The sequence below is a fragment of the Ranitomeya imitator genome, chromosome 6 (genome assembly GCF_032444005.1).
Source record: "Ranitomeya imitator isolate aRanImi1 chromosome 6, aRanImi1.pri, whole genome shotgun sequence".
NCBI classification, from domain to species: domain Eukaryota; kingdom Metazoa; phylum Chordata; class Amphibia; order Anura; family Dendrobatidae; genus Ranitomeya; species Ranitomeya imitator.
The window spans coordinates 499,432,146-499,443,943 of NC_091287.1; the positions used below are offsets into that span (position 1 = coordinate 499,432,146).

At 45.2% G+C, this 11,798-nt stretch overlaps 1 protein-coding gene across 2 annotated transcripts; it reads left to right on the forward strand.

Annotated features, from left to right (window-relative positions):
- Nucleotides 1-1,119: 1,119 nt before the first annotated feature.
- On the forward strand, nt 1,120-11,384 carry PDP1 (pyruvate dehydrogenase phosphatase catalytic subunit 1). Of its 2 annotated transcripts, none has more exons than XM_069731702.1 (2): nt 1,120-1,424; nt 5,718-11,384. In XM_069731702.1, exons 1-2 carry the CDS (start codon nt 1,370-1,372, stop codon nt 7,361-7,363), a joined length of 1,701 nt encoding a protein of 566 aa, XP_069587803.1. In that variant the 5' UTR covers nt 1,120-1,369; the 3' UTR covers nt 7,364-11,384. The 2 variants fall into 2 exon arrangements, with proteins under 2 accessions (XP_069587803.1, XP_069587804.1); XM_069731703.1 differs by having other exon boundaries at nt 1,120-1,230.
- The last annotated feature ends 414 nt before the right edge of the window (nt 11,385-11,798 follow it).

The window sequence follows — 11,798 nt, forward strand, 5'->3', positions numbered from 1 at the left end:
TTTTCCGACCGCGCATGCGCACAATGGGGCAGCGGATGCGCCGGAGAAATGCATCCGCTGCCTCCATTGTGCAATGCGCTAAACGCTAGCGCCGGAATCTCTGCCCGACGCATTGCGACGGGGAGATTCCGACGCTAGTGTGAAAGTAGCCTAAGAATAATTGGGCAGCATCAGTGAGCAATACATGTTTGCAATCACATCTTTGCCCCAAAGCCTCGGATATCTAACAAGAGTAATGTTTCTCCTTGTGAAGAGACAAGCCAGGCCTGGCTGTAATGAAGAGCGAGCCAGTGATCGGATGTGGGGGGTGAATGAAAGCTCAGAATCAAGGATGACCCCAAGGCAGCGGGCATGTTGCTGGGGAGTAATGGTGGAACCGCACACGGAGATGTCGAGCATAGGTAGGTTAGCAGAGGGAGGAAACACTGAAGCTGCCGGAAACAAGGAAAGGAAAGTATTTGAGGGGGGGGGGGGGGGGGGGGGTCAGTGTCACAGCTTACACCGGTACCCCCATCCCCTCATGGGCCCCATAAAATGCCGATGTCCCTGATGGCAAGTTGGCCCCCGCTCGCCCAGGGCCCCGGAACTTGCCTTGGTGCGCCTCACATTGGATACACTGTAACTGGTGAAGATACCAAAGCGCAAAACCAGAGAATCACAAAGTCAAGAAAGGGTTAAATGCACTTTTTTTAAAAAAAAGCCAGAATGGGTTAATAATATGACGCCATCATCTACAGTGGCGTCGTACAAAGCGGCATTTTTCTAACAATGACTATTTAGGATGACGGATTGAAGACACGAGGTTTGCGCAGCAGCAGTGAGCCCATCAGTATTCCCCAGGCGTCTCTGCTCTCCCGGCCATTGTATCGGATGTATCCGGGTCCCGCCGCCCCGCAGCGCCCCCCGCAGCCGCCCGTCACCGCTCTGCGCCCACTGCCCAGTATAATCCGCGCCCTTGGCAACCTCACTTCAAAGAGCCGCCTGAAGGAGGGCGGGAACATTCCAGTCATTTCGGCCAATCAGGAATGAGAGGGGCGGCTCTATTCGTAAATGATTGGTCGGAAGGAGGGTGTGGCGAGAAGTCTTCGCTGCTGAAGGACGTGCATTGCTTGTGACGTCACAGAGGAGATTAGCGCTGCTCGGCGGAAGGGCTGCCGGTACCGGAGCTCCGTCTATCCGCCAGTAGTGCCGTGGATGGCGGGCTGTGAGAGCGCTGACTAGGGGCCGCAGGTACAGCTCTCCCCGTAGTGAGTGTCTGTGCGTCTCTGCTCCGTCCGCTGCCGTTTTCTGTCTTGTCTTCTATGTGGGACCGTCTCCCTCCTTTTCCTGCGCTGGGCTGTGCTTTCCGCCGGGCGGTTGCAGGTTGTGGATGTTCGCAGCTTGTGACCGGAGAATGTGTGTGTGTCCCGGGCCCAGGCGGATCGGTACGTATCCTTCTCCTGCACTCACATATACCGAGCTGTGACGTCATAGGGTACATTGCACGGGAGGAGATGCGACATTTGTCTGCGACATTAATTAGCCCGTCCTGCAGCACTGCCAGTGTGATCTGTGGTGACACAAAGCCACCAAACGTTGGCTGTTCACAGCATTATTGGGCCCCCAACATGGCGACCTCATCGCGGGGCCCGGGCACATTTGCATCAAGTTTTATGACTTTTTGAAAGTTGCAAATGATGAATCGAAGGGGGGGGGAGAGGGGGATGGAAAAGCTGCTCACGATGGAAAACATCCGAAAAATATCAGGAAAAACTGTAAAGAAGGTGCAAAGGAAAATGGGCGTAAAAATATCTAGAAAATAAAAGGCGCCAATGTAGTAATGACTGCGGATTGTGTGAGCGCCCCCCAATGGCACAATGTGGACTCTATGGTCTGAAGTGGGTCTCTTGGGTAGAGGCGTAGCTGGGGGTCCTACAGAGGAGGGTGGGCGACACGTCGGAGTGCATAGTTACAGATCCACAGCGCCTGGAGGAGGGGGCTTCTTGGTGAACGGCTTTTGTATTACAGAATGAGAAAAACTATATACTAAGCCTAATATCACCACCAGTGACTGTAGTGTATGGTGCCTCACAGTTGATGTTGCTTCTGATTGGAATGGTTCCTTTTTTTTTTTCTCCCCCATCTGACCCAGATCGCTACAACAACTTCTCCCAGCCACCATCGGTCTGCAGACTTTGTGACAGACACATTTCCAGCCCCAAATGCGATCCTGCTCTTATCCCTGTTCTATAATAATAATCTTGATTTTTTTTTTTTTTTTTTATATAGCGCTGTCATATTCCCCAGCGCTTTACAGACATCATCGCTGTCCCCGATGGGGCTCACAATCTAGATTCCTTATCACTAGGTCTTTGGAGTGTGGGAGGAAACCGGAGAACCCGGAGGAAACCCACGCAAACATGGGGAGAACATATAAACTCTTTGCAGATGTTGTCCTTGGTGGAATTTGAACCCAGGACTCCAGCCCTGCTGTGCTAACCACTGCGCCACCATGCTGACCATTCCATGTTTTTTGTTACTCTGCCCTCTATAATGCTTCTTAGAAGTCGTCATAGTGGTCTGGGCCAGATGGGGGAAAAAAAGACACCTCCCCCCCCCCCCCCCCCCCAAAGCTGCGACTGTAATGCGCAGCAGATTTTTCCATATGCATCCTGTAGGAACATACCCTTAGACCTGATGATGGTGGTGTGCTGACTTTGAAACTGCATAAGTGCAACCCTCGCCTCTGCACTGTCAGGTGGCTGGGGGGCTCACCGCTTCATTTCCACAGAATCCCACTCCTCGTAAAGTGATGGCCTATCTGCAAAGACCCCCATGTGTGACCGCAGCCTTACAGGGTCATACTGGTGCTACTTTTCGGCATGGGCCGTACTTGCATCTTTCATCTTTTGCCATCGGTGTCTGATCAATGCCGTCTCCTGTGCCCGCTGTCCTTTCTGCTTCATACCCTGCCAGCGCAGCTTTGCTTTAAACCTCTTGTGCGCGACGCACTAGTCAGTGACCGGCCTTGTGGCCTCATACAGATAGGGCTGAAATGGCGCTTTCCTCCAACGAGGGGATTACTGTTGGGATCAGTTGGTCTCGGGGTCAGACATCCGAGGAAATACACTGGACCTTCTGATGGTGGTCTGGTCAGAGGTTGTGGATGGAGATACTGAGCACTGCCCCCTGATCTTTGGAGCAGCTGCCACCAACCAGTTGGTCCCTTTGAGCTGCCATGAATTACCTTATTTTAAGCTATTCCATTACCGTATGGTCGATACATCTGACACCCCCCACCGATCCTGAGAATGAGGAGGATGTAGCTCTGGTCATTTATTAAAAAAAATATTTTTAGTTTTTCCCAGTCAGTGGCTCAGGGAACTGCACCCAGACCCATTTACATGTACATTCTGTACGGCAGTTCTCTGCACAACCTGGTGGTCTTAGCACTGCTGTATAGAGAAATGCTGCGCCGAGCCAGTGCTGTACACTCCATTTTTAGGGTAAATGGGGGTCCTAGATGGCATTAATGAAAGGGACATGGAAACCCCTTCTTGTAAAGCTGTAGTAAATTGTAGCGTGGCACACTCCGGATGGCAGTGGGTTTGATGGAAAATCTAATTCATTCTGGGACAATCGATGACATTGTGACTAGTTCCTGCCTGCGTCAGGTTCGGGCAGTGGCCCATCTGGTATATATTATGTAATGCTGATTAGTCCTATAGTACCCTCATCCTCCCGTAGAGCCCCACCAGCTCCGATTCCACAGGCGCTAATAATACCCAGAGCCTTTCATCCGGCTGAGCAGTCAGTGTAGCGTTACACCGTGCTCGCCCAAGGCTGCGCATGTGGAGGTGACTTCTTGTGTATGCCAGACACATGTCGCCTGTCCATTCCTAGTGTAATGATGTAGCATCAAATTGTTCTGTGTCTGCTGCTGTGTGCAGAGATCTGCTCTGAAGAATTTTTTTTTTTTTCCCTTCTTTATTTGCAACGTAGTTTATTCCAATAATCTGTACGAGCTCGATTTGTTCATGTGCAGCTTGGCTTGCTTACCAATAGTTTTGTGGGATGGGAGTTGTCATCTTTTCCAGCTAGATCCCCCTATACTGCATTATACCGGATTCACAGTAACCCTCTATTGGGTGGGATTGGAAAGCAGTCTGATAAATATAGTGCTCTCCTGACTCCCCCCTCCCCCCTTTCCTCCCCCCCCCCCCCTTTGACGGATTGAATACTATAATTCCATAAGTGACGTTTCGGCTTATATTGTAGCCTTTTTCAAGCGCACAGTGATCCTTAACCTATGAATACCAAATGGTGACATCATCGGGGCAAGACGTGACCTATGACCTCATCCTACGTGCGTGCCGAAACGAAAGCTACATATATAGGGACTGGCGCAGTAGATGGACATTGCATGTACAGGACGTTCCAACGAGCACGTTACGGAAATGCTGTTGATTTATTTCACTCCTATCAATTCAAATTGGAGAAATCTGCAGCACAATCTGCATCTAACACATGTGGAATTGCCACAGACTTGAGATCTGGGTGGATCTCCGTGGTCCCTGCACAGGAGGCTCTGCCAACTGCTCCCTACCTGTCGGCATCCTTGCCTCCTTCTTTGATTAACTGGCCTGGCACAACATCAAGGTCACTGCGTGATGTGCACACAACGTTGTGCCAGTCTGACTAATCAAGACAGGATCCACGGATGCCAAGGAGCAGAATGAGGTTCACAGGACCTCTTGCCCAGTGGCCATGATATACTGATCTGGCCTCTGGACCAGGATCATGTAAATGTATTCGCTCGTCTCTAGTTAGCGCAATTTTATTAACTACTGGTAAATAGTAAATTTCAGTCGGGGGCTTCATTTATTTCAGACCCTCTGATATGCAGCTTGGTCAAAGTTTCAGATTCCTCTTTTGTGGTAATGTCTCTCAGTAATAAAGGCTGGATATGAGGTCTGTGTATCTAGGGTGCTTTTGTCTTCATTAGCTATACATCTCCAAGGCTTCTATTCCTCTCCATGTGTGTATCATATTTTCTTTGCTCTGCATAAAACTTTAGGTACTTTCTTCCCTATTTTCTTCAGATTTCTGTACAACCTCCTCCCTGCTGCTGACCTCTAACATTGAGAGAAGGGAGCTATCAGAACAAGGAGCTTGGGACGTGACAGATTTGTAATTTCATTAGCGATGAGCGAATGTGCTTGGATAAGGTACTGAGTGTCTTTGGCGTGCTCAAAATATGTTTCGAGTCCCTGCGGCTCCATGTCTCTCTACTGATCGACAGCCACAACACATGCAGGGCTTGCCGGTTTGTTAGACAATCCCTCCATGTGTTGAGGCTGTCGAACAGCCGTGAGACATGCAGCTGCAAGGACGTGAACATATTTTTCGAACACGCCGAAGACACTCGGTTAGCACCTGAGCATGGTGGATATCACCTTATCCGAGCACGTTTGCTCATCACTAATTTTTATTTAAAAACCACTCGATTAGATAAAGAATTTATAGATGTTTAATGAAGACTATTGAGAAAGTTGCTTAACTACTACATTTAGGAAGCAAGTGAGCAATATAACTAATTCTGTGTAAATAGTTTTTGAAGACTTGTAGAATAAATGTTTCCATAAAAATGTCTTTTGGAAAATGATAGTAGTCGTCCTTTACTGATCTACACATAGAGGACCAGACAAGGAAGAATAACCTCCTTTTTCTCTCCGCAGGTTTCCCAGTAAGAAGTTGCTCTCCATCTTTGCTGCTGGATGCAATGTCTGTTCCTACACAGTTTCTCTTTCCTCTCATCAGGAATTGTGAACTTGGCAGGATCTGCAGCTCTGTGTGTTACTGTCACCACAAATCTCTGTGCTGTAGGCCCAGTTACCCATCTGTGAAACCCCTTCGTTGTGGAGCAGATGGGAAATTTGCTTCTGCATTCCGAAGACCCAGAGAGCAATGTCTTCAGCTGCGGCAATATGTGACTACTCCGCAGAGGTTTTACCTAACACCTCCCCAGGTTAACAGTATCTTAAAAGCCAATGAATACAGTTTTAAGGTTCCCGAATTTGATGGTAAGAATATCAGTTCGATTCTTGGTTTTGACAGCAATCAACTGCCGGCCAATGCTCCAATCGAAGACCGAAGAAGTGCGGCGACTTGTTTACAGACGAGAGGCATGCTCTTAGGCGTGTTTGATGGCCACGCTGGTTGCGCGTGCGCTCAGGCGGTTAGTGAAAGACTCTTCTATTATATTGCTGTTTCATTGCTACCTCAGGAAACTCTACTGGAGATTGAACATGCTGTAGAAAGCGGGCGAGCCCTGTTGCCCATTTTGCAGTGGCACAAGCATCCAAACGATTACTTTAGTAAGGAGGCATCAAAATTGTACTTCAACAGTTTACGTACCTACTGGCAGGAGCTGATTGATCTGAACACAGGGGAGACGACCGACGTGAAGGAGGCTTTAATCAATTCATTTAAGCGACTCGACAACGACCTGTCTTTGGAAGCTCAAGTTGGTGATCCAAACTCTTTTCTGAACTACTGGGTTTTAAGGGTGGCCTTTTCGGGAGCCACAGCATGCGTGGCTCACGTGGATGGTGTAGACTTGCATGTAGCTAACACAGGAGATAGTCGTGCCTTGCTTGGAGTCCAGGAAGAAGATGGATCTTGGTCTGCGGTAACCATGTCCCATGATCATAACGCTCAGAATGAGTCTGAAATTCAAAGGCTCCGATCCGAGCATCCAAAGGAAGACAAGAGCGTGGTAAAGCAAGACCGACTTCTTGGGTTGCTGATGCCATTCAGAGCTTTCGGTGACGTTAAATTCAAGTGGAGCATCGATCTTCAGAAACGTGTTGTTGAGTCAGGACCCGATCAACTGAATGACAATGAATACACTAAATTTATCCCTCCTAATTACCACTCCCCACCTTACTTAAGTGCTGAACCTGAAGTGATCTACCACAGATTAAGACCTAAAGATAAGTTCCTCATATTGGCCACAGATGGGCTTTGGGAGACTATGCATAGACAAGATGTGGTGAGAATCGTTGGAGAGTATCTGACTGGTGTTCACCATCAACAACCCATAGCCGTAGGAGGTTACAAAGTTACTTTGGGACAGATGCAGGGTCTTCTTACGGAAAGGAGGGCCAGGATTTCTTCTGCTTTTGAAGATCAAAATGCGGCCACCCATCTTATAAGGCATGCCGTGGGTAACAATGAATTTGGCACTGTTGACCATGAGCGACTTTCAAAGATGCTCAGTCTTCCAGAAGAACTGGCACGGATGTACAGAGATGATATTACCATTATAGTGGTGCAGTTTAACTCTCATGTTATTGGAGCTTATCAAAATCAACAGCAGTAATACACTACTATTTTTTCCTAACTTACCAAAGTTATCGAGGCTTTGACATTTGGCATCAGTTATTTGCACTGGTTGGCATGAAACTTGCTTCTTGGCCAAGTAACGTTTTTTTTTTGTATGAGAGCATTGCATGGCGGATAATGGCTTATGATTTTAAAGTAGTTTAGTATTCTTGCTCAATTTCATCTTCCAGTGAAGGACCATCGCATTACCTAAGGAGTCTACAGGGGCTATTACATAAAGATGGTTACTTATGTAATATTGAGTTCTTCCTCCCACCTCTTACTACAGAAGTTACTTTTGAACAGTTTCTTAAATAGGTTTCCAGGCTAAAGCTTTAGGAATATTCTGTTTTAATGAAGTTTGATTGCTTATGATACAATATCTCCTATTTACCGGCTGTGGTCTAGAGATTTAACCGATTGACTTTGGAATGTTCGAAAAATATGTTCAAGTCCCTGCGTGTCTCGCGACTGTTCGACAGCCGCAACACATGCAGGTATGGTTTGTTCGACAGACGCAACACATGCAGGGACTTGCTTAATAGCCATGAAACATGCAGCCGCGGGGTCTCGAACATATTATTCGAGCACCGCTGAAGACTCGGTTTGCACCCGATCATGGCGGATAACACCTTATCCCAGCATGTTCACTCATCACTAATCGCGATGCCAACCATTCGCGAGTTTATTGCTTGTCTTAGAACCTAATACATGGCACATAATCCGTTTCACTTTTCTGCTCCAGATTTTCGTTGGATGTTGCTTGAGCTCATGGACACTGTTGTGGATGGGCTTCAAAATGTAGTAAAAAAAAAAACTCATTTGCTAATGGACTCTTGCTTCGTAGATTTTTATTTATTTTTTTATTGATGAGCACTTGTAGATACGGTTGTAAATTCTTTGAAATAACTTGAACTCCTCAGCAGTAGGATTTTTTTTTATAGAAGTGGAAACCAGATGGACAAAAGCAGTGTGGAGTCCATCACTAACTCCAGCCTAGAATACATGCAAACCGGCAGGCAGGGGAGTATTTCCATACTATGTAGTTTGTCCTCATGTACTGTATTGTGTCCACAATGTCAATGCTGGTAATATTGGATAAAGTTGTCTTCCTGTACAGTAAGTCTTTACAGTTATACAGATTTGTTTGCAATCTAGTTGGTAAATCCTGATTAACGTTCATGGGTTGTATCACCATACTGGCACTTTTGGAGGGAAACAGACCAAACACACAGGCCTATAGTGTTATTGATCCATACACACATCCGTTTTATAACTGGATTCGTTTCTCCCGTCCATGAGTCTCAGAGCAGATCCTATTCTCATCCGTTTTGTAGAGCAGACTCTGCCATTAAAGTGTGTGGTGATCCATATAAAATGGACAAAGCGCAGAAGACAGACTTTATATGTCAGTGGATCATTGAATGGATGGGAAGTAGGAGTCAGCGGATAAATAAAAATGCAGACAACCTACGTTCTTCAGTTTTTAAAACGGGAAAAAAACGGATACAATACAGATGACACATGAGAAAGATGGATAGATAGATAATGGGCCGTTTCTCAGGAGTATAAAAATGGCCCGTGATGCGTGAATGTAGCCTGAGGCTAGGACCACCGTAGTGTTGGCACTGCATTGTAAGCACTTATCCAATTCTCCGATCCCAGAAAAGTTTTCCATGGCTACAGTATTAGTAGAAAGACTTGCACGTAAAGATCTCATTAACCTAATAAGTCCATGGCGTTGTCGATGGGTAACGGTGATCCTTTTACTGACTTGGCACATTCAGTAAAAGATACCAGTGAGCCTCATTTCTGGACTTGCACAGAAAAATGCACAGTACAAGTTCCAGAATACTGTAGATGTAACACGGAGTGATGGGCTTGTTTTTTCGGCTATCGTATTTTTGGCTATCCTAATTTTTCCTTGCATCCCTGCCATTTCCACACAATTAGTCGCAGTGGAGCCCCTGTCCTAGTTGGCAAGTGCCAGGATATTGACCAGTGTGCCATAGCTGACCTGTAATTAAATGTATCCTTCAGTGGTGACGATGGAAGAAGTATTCTTCTCTCAGTATTACCATTGTGCTGATTTAAATGCTCAGACCAGAAGAGCTGGAATATAACAGCATCACTTATACAACGGGAAGACTGGTAACCAGTGCACCCAGTACCGAGCTGGCCTTAGAATTCGTTTCTATTAATATGGGCTGCAGATCTTTCAGGATCTTGACATTTCTCTTTTCCTCAAGCTCGCCGTCTCACCAGTGAGCGCACCTCAAGTGTTTCCAACACCAATCGATGGAACAGCAGGTGTTTGGATAGTATGCACTTACACCAATGTACCCACAACCAGGGTCCATGTGTTGTAAGTGTAATATGAACACTTAGGCTACGTTCACATATGGCTGATGGTTTGGTTTTTTTTTTAACTGCACTCGTTGTATTCATTAGGATTTTATGTTCCCATATACAGTAAGAACAGATCCAGCAGAAATACGTTGACAAAAATGTGTACAACGTTTTTGTCCAGCTAAAAAAAAAAAAATGATTTAAAGTGGATCCGTTTTTTACACTGAAGTCCATGGAAAACGGATCCGTTAAAAAAGCCATCCGGTTTTCTTTAATTTGAAAAGGATCTGTTTTTTTGCTTAATGGATCAGTTTCAAATGGAAGAAAACGAATGGCTAATTGCCAGCTCTGTCTTGTATTGACTTCAGTGTTAAAAACATTTAAGAAAAAAAAAATAACGTTGAACAGTTTTTTTTGGTTTTTTTTAGCAGGCCATAAAAAGGGGTCTGCACATCATTTTAGTCAACTGATTAGTGCTGGATCTGTTCTAGCAAGTCAACGCCTTTCCACTGTTTCCCACGAGTTTACCCTGCTTTCATGGCCAGGAGGCGTTGAATTGAGCAGTAGTTCGCACCTTGGCTCTCTAGCGCCATTCACAGTCTGCGGCGCTGGAGAACCGAGTGCTGCCTACGACTTTTATCAGTGTCCAAATTGAATGGATTGGCTGGGCGCATGGCTTTGGCTGACATTCTGATTGTTTTAACTTTCTGGCCACAGCCTTGGGCCTCCTTCCCACGTCCTAATTTTTCCAGTACTGTCTGTGAGATATAGAATTTGGGCCGTGCATGTGTAGTTTTCTGAACATATATTTAGCTAAAAAATTGCGTGGGATCCTCCTATTTTTAATAACCAGCTAAGGGAAAGCTGAGAGCTAGTCTTAATAGTCTGGGAAGAGCTCAATATCCATGGCGCTTCCCAGCCTATTAATCGGGGTTGTGGAGGCTGAGTCTGTGTCCATTTTGGTGGAGTTGGTATAAAATTGACAGACTCCGACTCATCAAACAACTTTTTTACTGCACTATTAGGCTGCCGTCACACAGTCAGTATTGGGTCAGTATTTTACATCAGTATTTGTAAGCCAAAACCAGGAGTGGAACAAATAGAGGAAAAGTATAATAGAAACATATGCGCCACTTCTGCATTTATCACCCACTCCTGGTTTTGGCTGAGAAATACTGATGTAAAATACTGACCAAATACTGCTAGTGTGACGGCAGCCTTAAAGTTGTATTCCCCACCCAATGGGTGGGATGTAGAGATGAACCCTTGATTTCCTCTCTTCAAGACTTTAATTGCATCTTCTACTAGGGGATGCCCTTGGCTGTTCTGACATCTACCATAGGATCAGTCATGGCAGAACAGTTGAATGCTATCCAACTTTATTTAGGGGGAGAAAAAAAATATCTTTAGGTACAATCTATTTTTTTTTTTTTGCTTTGATTCCTTTATGCTTTAGTTGCATAGATAATCCACTCCATTTATCCTCTGTAAATTACATTTTTGGATCTCTTTAAAACCATACATGTATTTTAATATTTACCCATTAATCTAATGGTTAATAAAAAAAAAAAAAGCAAGGTGGCGCTTATCGATTTATTATTTTACACCAATCTGAGTTAAAAAAAAAAAAAAAAAAAAAAGTGGCCTGACAACCCCCTTCATTGGCAAAACTAACACTTTCCTCATTTTAGGCTATGCAAAGAATGTGTCTGCTATTGAAAACTGTAAGGAAGATTGTCACACAGCAGAATTATGAATGCAGCTCCAGGCTATAAATAATGCAAAGTGTTTACGAGAATGCACAACTTTTACATATAGATGTAATAAAACGCATGAAAGGTTAAGTAAATTATTTATGACAAATGGGATGTCCCAGACTAATTAACAGTTTGAAAAACTTCAATCAAGGCGGCCAGTTTCTGCAATAAAGCCTACTAGGAAAAACAAACTTTATTGCACTAACTACAGTCTATTGTAGAAATGTTCAAGAAAGTCCATGAGCTGCTAGTTACGGTAGTTCTTCAGAACAAATATGCTTGGAATGGTTTCTTTCTAAAGCAAGAGTTTTACTGCAACATTAGGGA

Excerpts from the sequence above, each read along its gene's own strand:
- PDP1 (XM_069731702.1), top strand. The coding sequence starts at position 1,370 with ATGTTCGCAGCTTGTGACCGGAGAATGTGTGTGTGTCCCGGGCCCAGG. Across the intron at positions 1,425-5,717 it reads TCCCGGGCCCAGGCGGATCG|GTTTCCCAGTAAGAAGTTGC; the intron begins GTACGTATCCTT and ends TTCTCTCCGCAG.